Source organism: Triturus cristatus, chromosome 7 (assembly GCF_964204655.1).
Source record: "Triturus cristatus chromosome 7, aTriCri1.1, whole genome shotgun sequence".
NCBI classification, from domain to species: Eukaryota; Metazoa; Chordata; class Amphibia; order Caudata; family Salamandridae; genus Triturus; species Triturus cristatus.
In genome coordinates, this window is record NC_140590.1 from 1,597,229,861 (window position 1) to 1,597,250,989 (window position 21,129).

At 44.1% G+C, this 21,129-nt stretch overlaps 1 protein-coding gene across 1 annotated transcript in view; it reads left to right on the plus strand.

Annotated features, from left to right (window-relative positions):
* EDN3 (endothelin 3) overlaps positions 1–21,129 on the plus strand; it is a 429,809-nt gene that overhangs the window by 7,570 nt on the left and 401,110 nt on the right. The window contains exon 2 of the mRNA XM_085619462.1: positions 1,988–2,258. Coding sequence (XP_085475588.1) covers positions 1,988–2,258 — 271 coding nt within the window. The remainder of the gene's footprint in view (positions 1–1,987; positions 2,259–21,129) is intronic.

Genomic DNA, 21,129 nt, shown 5'->3' on the forward strand with positions numbered 1-21,129 from the left:
CCCGGCGGAGGCTGTTACCAGGAGAGCCAGCAGCCTCCTCCGGGACACCTGAGCCCCCTGGCGGGGGAGGGGAGTGGACAACGCGGCTCCCCGGGTCCTAGCACCTTCGGGCACAGGACAGCGGACGCAGCGCTGTAGTCTAGGAATCTTCTCAAACAGCCCCTCCCATATACCACAGTATAACCGTGGTACTTTATATCAGGCTGAGGATGAGACTGAAACGCTGGGCAGTAGTAATACGGCGTCCAGGCTGAGCCGAGTAAACGCAACAGCCCCACACCCAACAACTGGCGACGCAACTCAGCGAACCATTTCCAGTAAAGGGGCCAGCCCCGCAGCAAATCACCTCCAGTTTTATAGGTGGCACCCAACGAAAAGTAGCTGAACGTCTACAAAAACAACTGTAACTAATTGGCCAGAATTGAGAGAAAAACAACGAACCACCACAACACCATGGCCAGCACCTAGACAATCGCATTTGCTTTGCTTTTATGTGTTTCGATACATTACACAAAAGGGGAGGGACAGAAGAGGTGCATGCGGCGGCGAAAAAAACCAGGCCTCGCCTGCTAAAAGATTTCTTATCTTTATGGGGCCATGTGTTTGGCTCCATAAAGATAAGAAACCTTTTACCACAAAAGTAAGGAAAGCGAGCCAGTCCAACTGGGACGGCTCTAAAAGAGAAAAGTGTACGTCACTGGAAGCTCTTTTCCAATGGCTGGCCACCGTTTAGCATAAACGGTGACGCCAGCCAATGGAAAAGAGGGGCGGGGCTTAAAGCCCTTTACAGAAGTTACTCTAAATCATTAAATCTCGCCAGCGAGACTGCGAATGTCTGCGCCAGGCGAGACCTAAAAAGTGATGGGTGGAATGTTTGAATTCATTGAATATATCTCTTTACAACGCTTGTTTTAGATCGCATGCCATTACAACGCGGTCGTTGAGACCGCATTGTTACAACGCAAACCATTACATCGCAAGTCGTTACAATGACTTGCTGTAGGGGGCGCGCAGGACTTAGTAATAGTATCATTTACTATTCCTACTCCAGTTTGTGCAATTGCAGGTAAGGTGTTGGATTGTAAATCCAACACCTTCTGCCCCCTACAGCAAGTCATTGTAACGACTTGCGATGTAATGGTTTGCGTTGTAACAAAGCAGTCATTGTAATGACCGCGTTGTAATGGCATGCGAGCTAAAGCATGCGTTGTAAACGCTGTTTCCCGAATTAATCCCAGCCATTGGTAATTACTTGGGCAGAATCCCAATTCATTATTTTTTACCACCATGCCACCTCCTGTAGGAACATTTTTTGAATACTAGCTTAGTGTGTGTGATTAAAGTTTAGTGTATAATGTGTCTATGTTGTGTGTATTAGTGGTGCATGTTTAATGTATGCATGTTCAGTGTGTGATGCGTTTAAATATGTTATGGATTACAAGTGTGTATTTCATATAGTCTGAGTTTCTGTGTAAGGTGTGTATTGACTATTTTTGTAGTAGGTGCATGTGTAAGGTGTTTGTTTAATCTGTTCAAGTTTAGTGTGTGTATAAGTGCAACATGCGTTCACATTGCCTGGATGTTTGTTATGTGTACTGTGTTCAGTGTGTGTATATTTAGTGTGCGTTCAGTGTTTGTTTACAGTGTACATAACGTGTGTTTCATAGATGCATGATTAGTGTTTGTAGCAAGTTTATATTTAAACATGTTTAATAGGATTGGTGGTACTTTGATATCTATATACATAGTGTGTGTGTGGTGCATGTTCAAAGAATGTGTTTAGCGCACGCTTGTATGTAGGTTTTGAGTGTGTACATGTGCAAGGACTGTATATGTTCAATGTGCTTGCGTCTGTTTGTTCAGTTTATATATTTTGTGTGTGTTTATGTACAGTGCATTTTTAATAAACGTAATGAGTGTGTTTAGTTGTTTAAGATGCATGTGTCATGTGCATGTGTGTAACATGTGTCTTCTGTGTCCCCTGCAGGCTTCTCAGGAGCAGTGTCTATACCTCAAGGGCCAGGGGGGACTAGACTGAGCCCTCAGCGCAGGGAAGAGCGGGAGGCATACGGGGAGGCGCTGGTGCCAGCCCCTGCCTCCCAAGGGTTCCAGGACACACAGCAGGAGGGGGTGCCCCTCGGTCCTGCAGAGACTGCGCCCCCCAAGCGAAGAGACAAGCGCTGCACTTGTTACACCTACAAGGACAAGGAATGCGTGTATTACTGTCACCTGGACATCATCTGGATCAACACCCCAGAGTGAGTCTGAGCACCCCTTCTCTGTATGAACTATCACCCATGGTTTGGAGGAGGTGTAGCTCCACCTTCCATCACACCTACATGGGGGCTGTATGATCATCAGATGCGCAACACCCATTGGGCTCAAAGGGCTTCAGCCCCCCCCCCCCCCCCCCCGTCGTGTTTGTCAGCCCGGGCTGAGACACCTTCCCAGGCTCTCACACACACAGTTTTTGAGCTTATCGAAGCTGCCCCCGAGTACTTCACAGGTCTTTAAATGACCCTTTACGTGTTAACAAGGCATTGTTGTTTTTTCACCCCTTCATCTCCACTCTGCCTATTGCTGGAAGAATTACCCCCCTCTGAAATTTTTAGTAGCCCCCTCCCCGAAATTTGGCTCTAGTTGCACCTCTGATGATCATGGAATGTAATTATTTATTGTGGGAGTTTGTACAACGTGTGCTGCAAGCAGAATTGTCTTTGTGCCATTTGATTATTGCTGTCTATTGTGAGAATGCAGGTTAGAATACCATGGCTTTGAGTAGAAGCAGAGCTCAGCAACCTTAATCTCAGCAGTTGTTAAGTTTTGGTCCTGAGCCTAATTGCCTAGCTAATTTCTTTGAGAATAGGTCTGCTTTTTTCAGGCAGATGCTCTTTCAGAGTGTCTCCACGAGGCAAGAGTCGTGGGACTCAGGCCGACTCTTCTTTTGTGTTTTCTTCACCAGGTAGAACAATGGTCAATCTAGCTAGGCTCTGGTGGCTCATTAGAATCTCCCTATTTTACCAACCACAAAGCTGTTGTCTATGTCTCATTGCTTTCCATCTCCCTCTCTCTGGGTCGAACATCAACTAGTATCATAATAAAGTGAAGTTGCAGAACGCCACTCGGTGTGGGATTTCCAACCTTGGCCGCCTTAAAGAATTTGAGATCATTAAATCTCCTTCCACCTGTCTACTTGGATAATGATATCTTAGCGCCATCTCCAGCAGCTGAATGGCTGTACATGTTGCCCTGGTGGGAAGGAGCTAAGGTATATCTAGAATGAGGGGAAGGAAGATGTGGAATGACGCAAACTTCAGAGCTCGTCCCCGAGCTAACCACCAGATCAAATTCATCTTGTTTCGTATTAAGCAACACACTGAGAGCCTGCTGGTGGTGGCCACATAGCCTTACCAGGGTTGAGACAGATCACGTATTGTCTCGTGAATGGATGTGGGGATTACTTTTCACCCAAGAGAGAGTGATCTCAAATTAAATATAATTTGGTCAAATAACTCAGAATCCTCTTGATTGGGTAGTCTTGAGGTTCCCTGTCATGGTAAGGTCTCTTAGGCTTGTATGTTCTTACGTTTCATTGAAGGTTCCTTTAGACACTGTTGTAACATCACCCTTGGGCAGTAAAACAATGTGTTGGCCTAATCAACATTTACTGTCCTATTGTGCAGGAACCAATACGATTTGTGTAAAAGAAGTTGCACTCTCGGGCCCAAGGAATAAAAATTCCCATGTCTGTAAGTGTAATTTAAGTCTTTGTCCATCATGTATGCTTTAGGTTTGTCAATGTAATGCACACTTGCAGACAATATGCTCTCTTTGGTTTGGGTCATTTTATTGGAACTGTCTGTTGTGTTTTACTGATATTTTACACGTTGTTTTTCTTGTCTCACTAAACTCAGCGTTCAAACTGCCCTAAACCTTATTACCATCAAGAACTATAATTTTGTGAGTCGATACGGTAAATTCCATTTTATGCTGTACCAAAGTTTCATAACCTAGGAACATGTCAAAATAATTTGCATTTTAAAAGATGACCAGCGATGTATCCGGCTTTGTTATTGTTTTGAGAGTTTTATATAGCGCGGACTAGACCCGAGAAATCGGGTATCAGAGCGCTTTACATGAGCACCAGTTTCGTTACAGACGGACACATTACATTTTTTTTAGGCACGGGGAGATTAAGGGCCATATGTACGTAGCCTAATACCGGTCGGTAACGGCCGATTTTCGGTAATTATACCGTTACCGACCGATATTTAGGCTTTTGACATGTAGGGGGCTCATTTCTGTATTCGGTAATTTACCGAATCGGTAATTTTACCGATTCGGTAAATACCGAATACAGAAATGAGATGTAGGGGGAGTGTGTGGTGGGTGTGGGGATTCGTTATTTACCACCAACTGTAAGTTGGTGGTAAATGACAAATGACTGAGTAAATGCATTTTTTGGCCCTTAGATGTGTGCAATGTGGCAGACACACATGCCCTCAGGGCATGTATGTGTGCCACATGTGCACACATGCAGAAATCAGGGGTGCAACAGGGTGTCAATGTGACACCCTGCCACCCTTGAATGAGATCCCCCCATTACCGATTCGGTCTTTACCGATTCGGTAATGGTAACTGGCTTCCCATTGATTCCTATGGGCCTCCTGGCCCATAGGAATCAATGAGATACAGGTTGCCATTACCGAATCGGTAAATACCGACTCTAAAATACCGACACTTACCGAATCGGTATTTTTTTACCTACATTACATTTACCGATTCATAAATACCGAATCGGTAAAATTCGGTATTTAAGAATCGGTAAATGTAATTTACCTACATAAGGCCCTTAGTGATTTGCCCAGAATCACAGGATGTAGTGTCGATCACATCCTCTCCTTATGTAACCGAGTTGCTAACCCACTTCTGAGTTAGCCAGCCGAGGAGTCTTATGTCAGCAATGGCTAGATAAGTCTGCTAGTTGATGATGTAGAAAGAAACTGAGCAGTCAAGATGAATAAATGCAAGAGGAAATATGGGTTTTAGGTTTTGTAACATACAACACATCGCCCTCGAATGAGATCTGCTCATGGTGTTTGAGCAACCAGACACGCGCTCAAAATCTATTTGGAATGCGCCTGCCTTTAGTTAGTCTCTGAAGCTTGTGTAGTGTTGAGTCACACTTTCAGACATTTTACTGAGTTTCTACTTCCCGATGTCGGGGTTTCACTCAGGTGAATTATGGCACACTTCAAAATACTTAAACAGAATTTCCAGCTTAAGGCAATTTTGAAGTTTGAATAAAATTCTTGAAGTTATGAATTTCGAATAATTTGCTAAATTATGCAAATACCTTTAAGAGGGTGCAACCGTCTGGGTTTTACTCCCCAAACCACCATTTTAATTACTGAAAAGGAATAACAAGTATAACCACTGAGTATCTGATGTCCACAGTAGATGTGCATCTGTAGCACATTCCTGATACAGTTGGAGAAATTCACTCTGTAAGAACTTGTTTCAATCGTAAGGAAGGCAGGATAGAAACACCTCCCCTGGAGCTATGCGTCTCTCAAAAATCTGGTTATTTCGAGTAAGGAGCAGTAAAATGACTACTGTATGCTACATTTTCATTTCCCTGTTCGTTAAAACATTTGGCATGATTTTAGTTCTTTCTCCCTTTATCAGAAGTGCTGTTCTTTATCCCTGTATTCAGAAGTGCTGTTTCAGTGGTGTCTGGTTACAACAAAAATATAGGGAACACTTTACACAACAATTCTCAATTACACTAACCAAATTACATATGCTAAAAAGAAATAAATCCAAAGAAAAAGATGGTGTTATGGTGTTCATTAGAGTGTAAAGACACATGTTTATTACATCTTTATATATATCTATTCACAATTGGTTTTCGTGGCAATGAGGGAGACATACAATCATATAAAAACCTGAATTACAGTACACTAGCTCACGACATTACAAGGCTTCACGTATACATTTTTCATGCTAGATTAGAAATCAATGTAGAGAACAACGAGAGAGCTAGGGAAGGATGGGGTGCGTCCGTATCCCCTGTTCTAATGTAAGTTTTATCAATGGTGGACGAACCCAACGATGTGTGATACGATCACTGTGAGACAGTGTTTGGGAACCCACTGGGTTAGTTAAAAGACCCCTCACACACCAACCTAGTTGGTGTCATGCTTCATCATTGGGGTCCCAACCGGGTGGCCGAATGCCCCCCGGTTGTGTTACGATGCCTGACTACAGCGGAGCTGGTGTGGTGCAAGAGTGTGATGTCGTGAAGATTAAAAATATCTCTGAGAGTCCTTGCCGTGGAAATTTATTGCTGGCGGCTCAGGATATAATAAAACCTGGGTATGTGATGCAACTACGTAAGAAATTATTATCTAATAGTTGTTAGTGTTGTAGGTCTACATTTTTCAGCCCACATGCAGATGTATGGAGCTTTCGTCAGGACCAGTGAGAGGAGTGAGTGGCAAAGTGAGAAGTGCCACGTGATAAGTGAAAAAATAAAAAGGTTTGATTATCTACACACTCGCTAAGGTGTGTGGACCTGGTGTCTGCGAACTTGCGGACACCGCAGCGAAAAAGACACTATGGCTGAGTTAATTTGCTGGTCAGGATACGGGAGGAGTACGCTCCTCACGCAAATTTTGATCGGAGTCTCCCGTGGTCCCGGGACCACGGGAGACTCCAATAGGTGCCAGGCGGGTGCAGCTCTCCGATCAAAATTTGCGTGAGGAGCGTACTCCTCCCGTATCCTGACCAGCGATTTAACTCAGCCATAGTGTCTTTTTCGCTGCGGTGTCCGCAAGTTCGCAGACACCAGGTCCACACACCTTAGCGAGTGTGTAGGTAATAAAACCTTTTTATTTTTTCACTTATCACGTGGCACTTCTCACTTTGCCACTCACTCCTCTCACTGGTCCTGACGAAAGCTCCATACATCTGCATGAGGGCTGAAACATGCGGACCTACAACACTAACCACTATTAGATAATAATTTCTTACGTAGTTGCATCACATACCCAGTTTTTATTATATCCTGAGCCGCCAGTAATAAATTTCCACGGCAAGGACTCTCAGAGATATTTTTAATCTTCATGACATCACACTCTTGCACCACACCAGCTCCGCTGTAGTCAGGCGTCGTAACACAACCGGGGGGCATTCGGCCACCCGGTTGGGACCCCAATGATGAAGCATGACACCAACTAGGTTGGTGTGTGAGGGGTCTTTTAACTAACCCAGTGGGTTCCCAAACACTGTCTCATAGTGATTGTATCATACATCGTTGGGTTCGTCCACCATTGATAAAACTTAGATTAGAAATCAAAACACAACAAAGATTAAGGCAATTTAAAACAAGATAGTCCAAAGAGAGTCAACATTTAGTTTTGCTCCTAATTAATTTCTGGGGCTTTCATCAGGACATATAGTGGTCTCCTAATAGTTCTTGGTCCTCATAGCAATCAAGATGGACAATAGCAATTCATCAAACTGTAGTTCATTGATTCATGACTTACAAAATATTGTGGTATTTCTCATCATATTTTCTGCGTACTTGTGTACTTTACACTTGTGTATGAACACACTTCTTATTTCAGGTTACAAGGAAGTTCGCATATTAACAGCCAGGGGCTTCGGACTCAAGAAGGCCATATTGTTGATTTATACCACCGAGATCTTCAGTGTACTCGCTGGCTTTACTCTGTGTATTCATATGGCCAATTGAGGTTACAAGGACCACGTGATATTGACAGCCACCAATTCCCAAATCATTTGAAAAACTCCCAGTTATTTTGGATACTTTTATGTCTTACCACTATATGAGACGTCCGGGTTGGAATTAGAACCTGTGCACAATTTGCTTCGGGTTCATAGACTCTCAAGCACGCAGCCCTGAAGAAGTCGTGAGACACTCCCTCATGTGATGAAACACGTGTTGGCTTGCTATTGAAACAAAAGAAGAGGCCAGTGGGCCGAAAATAAAAAAGAGAAAGATAAGAACTGCGAAAAGTTTCCATTTCCCACTACGGTACTGACTATATAGCATTTGTATTTATTGAAGTATTGCGTGTGCTAGAGCTGTGCATTTCTCATCATTCATTTACCACATTATTTTGACTGGCGGTCTCAATCACGCCAGCAATGTAAAGCAGCATCAGGCATAAAATAGAGATGTAGGTTTTCATTGCCCTTTCAGTTTTCCTCTGGTCCAGTACTACATCCACTGCATTTACAAGGAGAATGAGTGAGTACACAGTGACTGTGAAGCCCAGCAGTTGTAATAATACAGTAGGCATCAGGCTGAACAAGCGGACGATGAGTTAAAAACAAGCAAAACAGTACAGTGTATCCTTTTAGCAAGGATGGACAGTAGGTCACTTCACACAGCTGTTGTGAGGCCTGGATGGGATGATGGTTCCTTTGATCTGGATGAGGTTGTTCTTGGCGATGGGGTAGATGTCAATGAAATGAAGGAGGCCTTGAGATGGATCTGTAGTAAAATATGCAAATAAAGTGGTGCTAGGAGTTTTTGGGGATGGGAATAAGAAAAGAACTCGATTGAGTTTAGCAGAGAGATCCATAAAAGTAGAAAAAATAAAATACTACAGATAAAAAGGGATGGCTGCACCTGATAGGAGATAAACAATTACAAAAATGCAGCCCTGTGTAGAAACATCAGCAACGCAGGTGGAAAATGACAGTGGATACAAAAGTGGAAAGTTGGTGCTTGTCAAAAAATGCTTGCTTGCTAAAGGAATAAAGTGGGTTTCAGCAGGAAGGACTGCTTTTGCATCAGTTTGGGTATTTGATGTGCTCCTAGAACCCCCTCATGCATCAGGCATGTTCCGGTAAGAAGCAGTCATACGTGTTGATATGCTCCTTAATGCCTCACTGCATAGTATGACAGTAGTGCCCTGCACCTTCTCTTTGTTCCTAGATCGTGCCTAGTACACCGTTTAATTGTAAAACTCCACAAATGGATTATTGTAAATGACAACAGTGTTTTTTGTTTCGAAGCTCTGTAGGGATCTAAAATAATAGATTTGGCAAAAGAAAGGTTGCTTTCCACCGTGGTACTCCGAGGAAGAATTCCGTTTTTCCTATTTTTAAAAAAAAACATATGTTGGTCCAACAAAAGAAAGAAACTGAAACCAGGGCAAAGAAGATGGGCTCCTGGAGACCAGAGGTCACACAATCTAATTTACTCCACATCTGGGCACTTTTTTTGTTGAGCCAGTAAAATGAGTCTGGTTTATTTTTTATTGATGGAAGAGGGGTTGGAGCAAGGTGTGCTTTGAAGTCCTCAAAGGCTTTGTAGTCGTTTGTCTGGGGCCCTTGCTGACCTTTCTGAGTTTTTTCTGCACCACCAATCAAAATATTTCTACCAACAAAAGTGCTCAGAGGACGTCCATGCAGTGTGCTAAAAGGGGAGAAGGGTGGCTTAACGGCCAGAGCGGCTGGCTTTAACTTGAGGAACCGGGTTCGAGCCTGGCGGGAGGCTCAAACAGCCTGTGGTTTAGGGCAAATAGCGTAATCTCCCCCTGCTTAAAAACATGAATGTGTCCTTGTGTAATGCAACTGGTGCGCATGTAAAGCGCTCTGATACCTTCGGGTCGAGTTCGCTCTGTATAAAACTGCAGATAAAAAATAAATAAAAGGGCGCACCCCACTTCATTGTCTTTTGTGTTGTGAAGGCGACCGTCTCAACGCACGGTTGGTGCTGTAGATATTTACTGGTTTGTGCTGTATGTGACAAGAGTGGCGGTCTGCAAGGATTGTGTATCATGCTTTGAGAATATCAGGTTAGAGCAGCGAGAGAGGGTCGTTGGACCCCTGTGTAAGGGGCGGTTAGTGCCTAGCCTGATTCAGAGTTAGGTACTCAAATGAGCCTTCCTTAATGGCTTTATTTAATACCTCTGTAAAATGTATCATTCCTGATGGTGAATCCTCCTAGGTCATGCCCGGGAGAGTGACCAAGTCTGCTTCTTGCTGGTTGTGACTCCTGGCTTTTATCAGGTGTTGATTCGTGAAGCAGGATGCTTGGTTTCATGTTGGTGTCTAGGATCGGTGGTAGAGCGTTGTTCCTGCTTTTCCTTTTGCCTGGTCTTTACCTGTATCATCCAGTTCGAAGGCATCCCTAAACAGTTCAGTTTTCGGGAGTTGCCAGAATCAAATATGGTTTTGTTTTATTCTTAGTTTTGGGGCTCAAAGTTTTTTTTTAAAGTCTTTTGCCTCTTTGTACACAAAAAGCCAGATTTATTTAGGTTTTGTGTCGCTCTTGCACCAATCAAGGCGACGCAGGGAGACTCAAAATCTAGAATGAGATTTACCATGCCACCAGAGGCGCCCTGCGTGGCTTGGTAAATAGAGTGGAACGCAGGGCAGTGCAAGTGGCTGCCTTGCGTTACACTGTGACAGGAATAGGTGTATTGTAAGTTTTCCCACACATTGTGTTCTGACGCATTTACAGATTTACCAACACTGGTGGACTTGGGAATGTGTCAGAATGTTACACCTTCATGATAGAGAAGTAACGAGGAGAAATAACTCTATTTCCCCTTGTTGTTTCCTTTTTTCATTCTGCATCACACATAGAAAGAGGAAAAAGCCTCCAAAGATTGTTTTTGTGCAGAAAAGTGTCCCTTCCTAAACAAAAACAACCCTGCCTGTAACACAGGCACCCCTGCACCACTGGGCAAGGTGTGCCTGCATTGCAGCTAGGTGCGCAAGCGCAGGGAGAGGTCTGGAATGTGCCTTATCTTGAGAGGTATGGAGCATTCTTGCCCTCTCCCTGTCACGAGCAAGTTGCCTTTCTGTGGTGCGTTGCGTGACATAATGTTAAATCTGGGCCCAGGTACCTGCTCCCATGTTTCTTCTAAGATTTGATTGACTGATTTGGAGTTTGTGTATGGTAGACAGTTGATTGTCTGGGGTATGTAAGACACCATAGATAGTCTGCCTCAGATCTAGGAGGCTTTGTGCCTGCTGCACAAGATTTAAAAACAATCTTCGGGCCTCACGGAAACCTTTGAGGGGTGTCCATGACTGGCTCAATGTTGCCTCACCTTTTCAGACTGAGGCTCAGCCTGGCCACTTGGTGTTTTACCCGCAGATATCTATATATCATTTTTTTATGGGAGGGTTTATTTAAGAATTGCAGTTGCCTGCCTGCTCCAGTCCAAAGGCTGCCTTAAATTACATTGAATAAGATGCATAGAGAAAGAACATGTTTAGACTCAGCATGGAAACCATTTTTCTCACTTGTACCAAAAAGGTGTCAAAGTGAGGCCTGTGATTTTCACTTCTTGAATTGGGAATGAGGGAAGCCCAGAGCAGATTCCCATTCCAAGGGAAGAGATCATTCCTTTGTGACGCCTACAATCCTGACCTGTGTTTTCGACCAGGTTAGGCACAGGTTATCTTCCTGTATATATTGTAAATACATTCAGAGATGTTGTACTTGAAACCAAATCCTTTCACCAAGCAAATGCTGACCTACTTTTGTGACAAACATCCAGAACTGAAGGATGTGAAGTTCATTTACTCACACTTGTGAGCACCTTGTAGTCATTGAAAAAAAGAGGTGACAGGACAGATGCCTGTAGTACATTTCAGGGGAACATAGATCCTGTGTATTCATATGCTTTCACCAAGATTTGTTGACTGAGAGCCAAGGTGGACTCTGTACTACCGCAGAAGTGATGTTGAAGAGCTGTATCTAAGCTCCACCCTTGCACACTGGCATCAGATATTTTCTTTCTGCACTCTTTAACACAGATCCAGGATAAATTCTTCAGTCTTCTGTCAACTCCTAAAACTTGACAGGGTGTGTTAGGAAACAATGCCCCCACCGGAAATTACAGGATTCAAGCTTTGCTGATACTGTAGTAAGCAATGATCAGTCCCCAAGCCACACAATGTATGTCTGTGGTGCTTGGGGTCCAGGTACGAATAAGCCGTGCTACAAGTGTGCTATCATGCAATCCCAAGATGATTCAGGACCAGGAGGCATAGAGGAGAGGATGTGGCCCGTCGGCTTAAACTGACGACTTTGGTCCAGGAAACTAGGGTTCGAGCCTCGAGGTCGCGTCCACATCCTGTAATTCTGGGCAAATTACTTAATCTCCCCGAGCCTGAATGTGTAATGTAAATACGGTGCTCATGTAAAGCGCTCCAATACCTTCGGGTCGAGTTTGCGCTATATAAATATCCGACCCCCCCCCCCCGGTTGCGGTCAAAGCATAAGCCCTATTCCAAGCTGAGGAGCCCAGTTGCACCCCAGTCTCAAGGCTGCTCCTGCAAAAAAAACAATTTCTGTGTGATGTCTACAAGTAAATCGAAGTCAAAGTCTCAACACAAGCACAAGAAAGTCAAGCGGTAATTGACTCTATCCTGCCACTCAAAGTCTAGTGGGATGGCACAAGCGTGTCAAGGTAAAAATTGCACTCTTCCAAAGGCTCCTGAATACGGACCGATCCTGCAGTTGGTCCATGCTTACCCTTAATTCCCCAGACCATCTTCAATCTCACAGTGTTTAGAGGCCTTCAAAGAGGCCATGCTGCAAATCTCAGGAGCTTCTTTGTTCCCTACAAAGCCGCAGGGGTCTCTATTTGTTCTTCCCCTGGCTAATCTGCCCCAGACACTATCTGTCCCAGCAGGATCCACTTCCAGGTTCCTACCAACTCCGGCACTGACTTGCACCACTGCACCGTAGGTCCTCACTGGCTCCTTCCGTATCAGCGCCAGCAATGACTCCTTCAGCACCAGCCGATGATCTGATCCCGAAGCTGAGGTCCTACCCTGAACCAAATCGGACAGATCAAGCCTATGTCATGATATGAAAGTGCAAGTGGTGATTATACAGCCATATTCCAATTCATTACCTCATCCCTGACACTGGTATTATTCATGCTACATTTTGTTGTGATTCAAACCCAGTCAAAAAAGTACCCAATGCCCTTCAAGACACTGATGATTATGAGGAAGAGGACAGGCTGCTCCACCCTCAATATACTGAGGATTCATTGCAAGGAAACTTACAAAATGCCAGTTGGCAAGACGATCTCATGAAACAGCAGTGCTTAATTTGTAAAAAATTAAGTGCCAGGGCCCTCATCATGAGGCCACTGCATCCTACACCACCCATTGCCCCTGCTAGCACTACCAATGACAGTACCAAACCAGTTACTAACCATCACACTCCTCCTAGTGTGACAATTCAGACTATTCCAGGCCCCCAAAGCTATAAGATTAGCATGGGCGGCAGGTAATAGTAATTTTTATTGCATATTGACTTCCTAAATAACTGTTGTTGTGCTCACTCTAAATCCGACAAACAGCCCAACATGTGGCAGACTGTGTTAAGTACCGTTGCTGTCAATTAAGTGCTGGTGCCAGGCACCGGAAACCACTGTCTCAAATTAAGCACTGTGAAACAGAGCTACACTCGGCACAGGGGCCACAAAAAGAACAAAGTGCTTCATCTGCAGTTTGCGGGGTAGCTGATTCACTAGAATTGCAGTTGCCCACTGTAGAGGCGAAATGGGTGAGTGTATGTTTTATATGTAGTACTGAAAAAAACAGAGGTTAAAGGGACATACAAATCCACTGAAATTCACCAGTCATTGTTATCTCAAGCAACTATAACTCGTGCCCTGAGGTAACTATAACTCCACCCCCACCAAGCACAGTTTTATTATCAATAATGGCATTGCAAATGCTGCAGTGATATTATCTGTGATGTCATGGAACATGTCACTAGTGATATAATATGTGGAATAACTAAGAGCTCATGGCCAGGGTTTGAGTTCTAGTTACCTTAGGGCATGAGTTATAGTTACTTGAGATAACTATGACTTTTCTTATCTTTTCTTCTATATTTATTCTTAACATTTTTCAGCCCCAAAAATATAATCATAAAAATATAATCATAAAACAACCATAAGAGAGTCTTAAATATTTTTTATACATCTTCAGCTCACACAAAACCTAACCATGAGTATCAGCCTGTAGAGGAAGCTGCACTCCCAGCTGTAGAGCAAAAGCCCTAGATTGAGAAATGCTATAAAAAAAGGTATGGTACATTCTCCTAGGGTCATGGTTTCAGTGACCGAAAAGACTTACTGTTTTTTTTTTCTAATGATGCTGGGGGCTACAAAACTTTCTGCAGCCCCCCTCAATATTAACAAAAAGTTTGGTGGTGTCCCTTCCTTTCTAGGGACCCGGCGCCATTATTGATTTTTGTTTTGGATCTTCGAGTTTTGTAGTAGAGAAAGACGTATTTTTCTTTGTTCCTTTGTTTCTAGCTGAACTCAGCAATTCTCCAGTATTGGGGTGTCTTTCATAGATTCACATGCTTGAATATTCCCGGTCGTCGAAGTGGGAGTCCCACAGTACATAACATAGCAATGTAGTAATAACATAAGCCTAATAGGCATAAAAGAAAGTAAAAACCATGGAGTTTTTATGGATAGACAACTTGTCACATCTATAACATATTACTGTCATTATGTTTTAGTCCAAAATCCAGCCAATCAGGCGTTCGCACCCTCTAGAACCCTCTCCCCAGAGGCTCAGGCCCTCAGATTTTCTACCGCACGTCGTGTGAAGGGAGTCTCCCTGAGCTTGCTCAGTTTTTCTTCTTATATCTCCTCAGAAGATTACCTCTATGATGTCTACATCCAAGAAATCCCTCTTCAGACCTTGTGGAAGTTGTGGTAAACTGAGGCTTCATTCTGAAGACCCTCACAAGAAATGTATTTATTGCTTATATCCTGAACATCAGGTAAAGGATTGTAAAATTTGTAGAACCTTTTCTCAGAAAACTTTAAAGGACAGAGAAGGGCGTCTCCTTCTGTGGCTACAGAAGTTGAAGACTTCAGAAAGTCCTCTTTCAGATGTGGAGAGTGTGTCTTCAATCAAAACTGCTCCCTCCTTGGAGAGAACAAGTGACTCTCAGAAGGTTTCTCCAAGACCTAAAGTGGTGAAGAAACATCATGTTGATAAGCCCACTACCCAACCTTCAACTTCAAAAGGGGTGATTCCCCCCCCCAGGAGTCTATTTGAATCCTTTACGCCCCCGAGATGTGATTCTCAGGCGTCAAAGACTCCATCTGCGCAGTTTTTACCTCAAAAACTGCCTCTCTCGTCAACGAGCTCATCAACGCTTCCTCCGTCGACGAGAGCTGCCGTTGTCGCATCTACGTCGACGACTTCGACCTCTATGTCTATGAAGCCGGCTATGATCCTGTCGTCGGCGTCTTCACCGTCGACGTTGGTATTTAGTCTACAGTGCCTTTAACTTCGTCGACGATGGCAAGCAAACATAGAAAAAAACATACATCGTCGACGGTGGCTTCGTCGTCGACGGTGGCTTCGTCGTGGACGGTGGCCTCGTCGTCGACGGTGGCTTCGTCGTCGACGGTGGCTTCGTCATCGACGGTAGCTTCGTCGTCGACGGTAGCTTCGTCGTTGACGGTGGCTTCGTCGTGGACGGTGGCTCAACGACGACTTTCATCATCAGCAACAACGGTTACGACTCCATCTCAAGATCTGATACCACTAAGGGCTTCAAGCTCTTTGCTTCAACAACGACATTCCTCTTTGGATACCCTAATGCCAATTAAAGCTCCTTCTCAGCCTCCGGAGGTGCTTTTTTCATCTGACGATGAGGAATCTGAGGATGATAGATTTCGGGCTGCTCGCAGTCCCTCTGAACTTCTAATAAAGTGTCAGGAATCTGATGATGATGATGACGACTTACAAGAGGACAATTTCTCTACTTGTGACACACACCCGGCTCCAGAACTTCCTATGGCACAACTGCCGTTAAGTCTTATTTTCAACCTTCAATATATGTTGGATGATTACAACCGCCGTTTTCCACGTTCTGTGCAGACTTCTCCAACGCCGCAGATACCTCCACAGCCTTTTTCAAATAAGGAAACAGTGGTCACACCTACGTCGGCGACAAGAGTTCAACATCTTGCAGGTCCTCAAATCATAGAGGAAGACGTTTTCGACGAGTAGGATGAGACGGTGACAAAGAAGAAGGTGAGCTGGATGATGGTTCCCTTCTTTCTGAATAGGACAACTATCAAATACAAACGCCATCTTCTGCTGATCCAGCTCCTTTTGGATTCTCCACCGGTCGACATTGGTGGTTTTCATTTGCTTATGGAAAGAGCAGCTAAAAGAGTCCACCTTCCTATGACCACCAGGGAGGAGGATTGTTTCCTATATGATTTTAAGGATCAACCTCAAAAACTAGTCCGTTGCATTCCAATTATCGATTTTATCTGGCAAGAAGGCCTCAAGCTGATGCAAATTCCTAACTCCATTCCAGCTATCCTTCCTAGGATAGATAAAAAAATTCAAAGCCCCTCCAAATTCTCCTGCTTGTCTAATTTCGCAAACAAAACCTGATTCCATCATTACTCAGGCAGCTCAGCGTCGATCCAGAAACCCATCGTCTCCTTTGTCTGTACCACCAGATCGAGAAGGTCGATACCTGGATGGTATAGGAAAGGAATTTTCAACTACAACTACAGTACGTGCGGCCAATTCTTTAGTGATATTGGGCCGTTACGACCGCCAAATGTGGTTAGACATTTCATCTCTTATTGACCTTATCCCTGAAACATCTAGGCCAGAGGCATTAAAAATTCTCCAAGAGGGGGAAAGAGTTTCCTCGGAAATTATCGATTGCGCTATTGATGTATCCTCTACTGGCTTCCGTCTTTTGGCTGGTGCAGCAGTCCTCAGGCGTCGGGGCTGGTACGGGCCACGTCTTTCCGTCAGGAGGTACAGACAAAAATACTGGACATTCCTTACGACGGTGAATCATTGTTTGGCCAGCATATAGACGATGCCCTTCAAACAATTAAAAAGGAAACTGACACTGCTCGTGCTCTTGGGTCTTTGCAATTCAAAAAGCAACCTTTTTGAGGCGCAAGAGGTCGTGGTTCCTCTCCTTCCTTTCGAGGTAATTCGAATCAGTACAGACAAAGTCAAAACCGCTCCTCCTCCCAGAATCAACAGTCATATAGGCAACAGCATTCTTCCACCTACAGGCAATACAGAGGAAAATCCTCTTATAGAGGAAAGGATTCCTCCAAGAAACAATGACTCTCACCACACAACGTCGCAAAATCCTCCCGCTTTTTCAAAACTTGGAGGTCGAATCTCCCACTTCTACTCCAAATGGTCATAAATTACTACCGATCAATGGGTTCTAGATATTGTGCGCAGGGGACACGCATTGGAATTCGTAAAGATTCCTCCCAATACTCCACCAAGAGGTCCCCCGCCTGCTCACCTAAAAGAACTCTTGAATCAGCTGAAAATGTTATTAAGAAAGGGCGCGATCGAAGTGGTGCCAAAACTACAGAAGGGCAAGGGGTTCTATTCAAGGTTCTTCCTCATACAGAAAAAGTCGGGAGAATGGCGTCCCATTTTGGATCTACGTCCTCTGAACAAATACATCAAGACACAAAGTTTTCGCATGTTGTCCCTTCAAGAAGTACTCTATCCCAAGGAGAGTTTATGACAACTTTAGATCTTCAAGATGATTATTTTCATCTTCCCATACTGCTGAGGCACAGTAGATTTCTCAGATACAGAGTGGCCGGAAAGGATTTCCAATTCAAGGTTCTGCCATTCGGCCTTCGTTCCGCTCCCCGAGTGTTTACAAAGGTCCTTGCACCGGTGGCAGCTTACCTTCATCTACAAGGGGTGCAAATCTTTCCATACTTAGACGACTGCCTACTGAAGGCAAAGTCGTTCGAACTGGCATCCAAACAAACTCTTTTATGCAGGTCCCTCTTCCAATCTCTGGGCCTCACATTAAACATGGGAAAATCTCAGTTTCTCCCAGCTCAAAACAGACTGTCCTTGGGAGCCATTCTAGATACCAGGCAAGGGAAAGCTTTTGTGTCGCACGAAAGACGTCAACGTCTTCGCAATCTCGCAACTTCTATCCATCTAAAAGAGTTCGTTTCTGTCCGACAGTTGATATCTTTCCCAGGGATGTTGTCCTTGTGCATTCCTCTAGTCCCTCACTGCCGCCTGAAAATGAGACCTGTCCAGGAGGAATTGGACAAACAATGGGCTCAAGTCTCAGGAACTTTCAACGATTTAGTCAGAGTCACACATCGACTAAAAAGAGCTCTTTTATGGTGGACTCAGGAAGAAAATATCTCCTCAGGACGTCCGTTTGTGACGAACACTCCACTATTCACCCTCACGACCGATGCATCTCTCGAGGGTTGGGGCGCCCACTTACAAGGACTGACTGTGAAAGGCAAGTGGCCCGAAAAACAAAAGACAAGACACATCAACCTTTTAGAGTTACTGGCCATTTTTCTGGCTCTGAAAGCTTTCCGAACCATCATTCAAGGAAGCACAGTGTTGATCCGTACGGACAACACAACGTGCATGCACTACATTAACAAACAGGGAGGCACAAGGTCCGTCTTGTTGTCCCTTCAGGCTCAACAAATTTGGAATTGGGCGATTCAACATCACATCGTCCTCACAGGAGTTCATGTTCCGGGAGCGTCGAACAATCTTGCTGATTCCCTAAGCAGATCGTCCACGACCAATCACGAATGGGAATTACACCAACCCACTCTGGATCACATTTTTCAACTATGGGGTCCCCCAAATCTGGATCTGTACGCAACATATCTGAACCGCAAATGCCTGTTGTACGCAAGTTGGCTTCCCCAACCAAGGTCATGCGGGAATGCCTTTTTGATGAACTGGTCAAAAATATATGCTTACGCTTTTCCACCAATACCTCTAGTCCCCAAGGTTCAGCGGAAAATGAGGAAAGAACCCTGTCACATTATTCTGATAGCCCCCCGCTGGCCTCGACAAATCTGGTTCACGGAACTACTGCTCCTGTCTCAGTACGACCCGATCATTCTTCGCCCTCTTCCAAATCTTTTGACCGTGGAACACGGCCAAATATGTCATCCCGATCCTGCATCTTTACATTTAGCGGCTTGGAACCTGAGCACTATGAATTTGTAAATTTGGACATTCCTTTAGATTGCAGAGAAGTCTTGGCTAAGGCTAGAGCACCTTCAACGGTGAAAACATATAAACTCGAATGGAAAAGATTCTGTCTATGGTGCAATGAAGCTCAATTACATCCTATACAGTCCAAGCCAGAACAACTTTTGCCTTTCTTTTTGCACCTAGCGAAATCAGGCCTCTCATACTCTACCCTTAAGGTTTTCCTAGCAGCAATCTCACGATTCCGACAAGATGGCTCTAACTCACTTTACTCATCAAGAGTAATTCAGCAATTTTTCAAGGGTCTTTTTCGAATGTTTCCTCCGATACGTCGGCCACCTCCACCTTGGCATCTAAACATTGTATTGGCACAGCTCATGAAACCACCATTTGAGCCAATCCACAAGGTTAGTCTCAAATATGTTACTTGGAAGGCTTCTCTACTCCTGGCTCTTACTTCCTCCCGCCGGGTTAGTGACTTGCAGGCGTTTACTATTAAACTACCTTCTCTTCAATTTACTAAAGACTCTGTCCTGCTCCGCACCAATCCGGCTTTTATCTCCAAGGTGCCATCGGATTTCCACCTCAATGAGCCGGTTGTTTAAAAAACATTTTTTCCAAATCCTCAAACTCCCGCTGAGAAAACGCTTCATTCTTTAGATGTCAAGAGATGTCTCAAATGTTACCTTCCGAGAACAGCTACTATTCGTAAGAATGACCAACTCTTTGTAGCTTACGGACGGATGCGAAAGGGTCATCCGGTCACCAAACAAACCATAGCACGCTGGATATCTTCTACTATTGCCTTTTGCCATCAACAAGGGGGAAAACCACTTACATCAAACATTCTAGCGCCTTCCACCAGGAAGGTTTCTTCTTCTGCTGCGCTATTTGCTGGGGTGCCTCTTAATACATCTGCAGAGCTGCAACATGGTCCAGCAGACACACCTTTACGAGACACTACTGTCTGTATGCTGCAGACAACACGGACACGGCTGTGGGACAGGCAGTCCTTCGTAATCTTTTTAAATAAGGTGAGCCTCTGATGCTTCCCTCCTCCTGTATACAAGGTACATTTATTATGTATATATTATATTTTATATGCCTATAGTCTTTTTCACTGGGTATTGCTATTGCTTTGATTCTTATGTACCTTGTATTATTCTGATATCACTGCTCACTACTCTTATTCAAGCATGTGAATTTATGAAAGACACCCCAATACTGGAGAAGAACAAAAGTTACTTACCTGTAAACTGTGGTTCTCCAGTATTGGTGTCTTTCATAGATTCACATGCAACCCACCCACCTCCCCTCAGAGGCTCACATCCTGTATTTGACTTTTATGTCACACTTGTGCTATGAAAATCTGAGGGCCTGAGCCTCTGGGGAGAGGGTCTAGTGGGTGCGGACGCCTGATTGGCTGGATTTTGGACTAAAACATAATGACAGTAATATTTTATAGATATGACAAGTTGTCTATCCATAAAAACTCTATGGTTTTTACTTTCTTTTATGGCTATTAGGCTTATGTTATTACTACATTGCTATGTTATGTACCGTGTGACTCCCACTTCGACGACGGGGAATATTCAAGCATGTGAATCTATGAAAGACACCAATACTGGAGAACCAAAGCTTACAGGTAAGTAACTTTTGTTCTTCTGCTGCTAAAATGTCAAAATACAGAAAAAACGGTTAGGGCATGGCATGGTACATTGCACATATCAATAAGGAAACACAGAGAGCCTTTCACACACATGCACAGACATTTTGTTAATAAACAGTATACAAGAGTTGTTTTATTGCATATATCATTTTCTGTTAACGCTGTATATTATTGTATACACAACCATGCCGACTGCCAATGGTTACTGTAGCATACCTCTACTTTTTAGTGTCCAATGGTGTAATTTCCTTATTTTGGGGCACACCATCAGTGAAGTCAACGGAGATACAAAGTGGTGTTGACTCTGACCTGGGTCAAGTACTTTTTTCAGGGCAGAAACAATTAAGTCTTTCAGTGTGATTTGTCATGTTTTGAAATGGAGGAAGAACCTAAGGGTGGGGACTCCC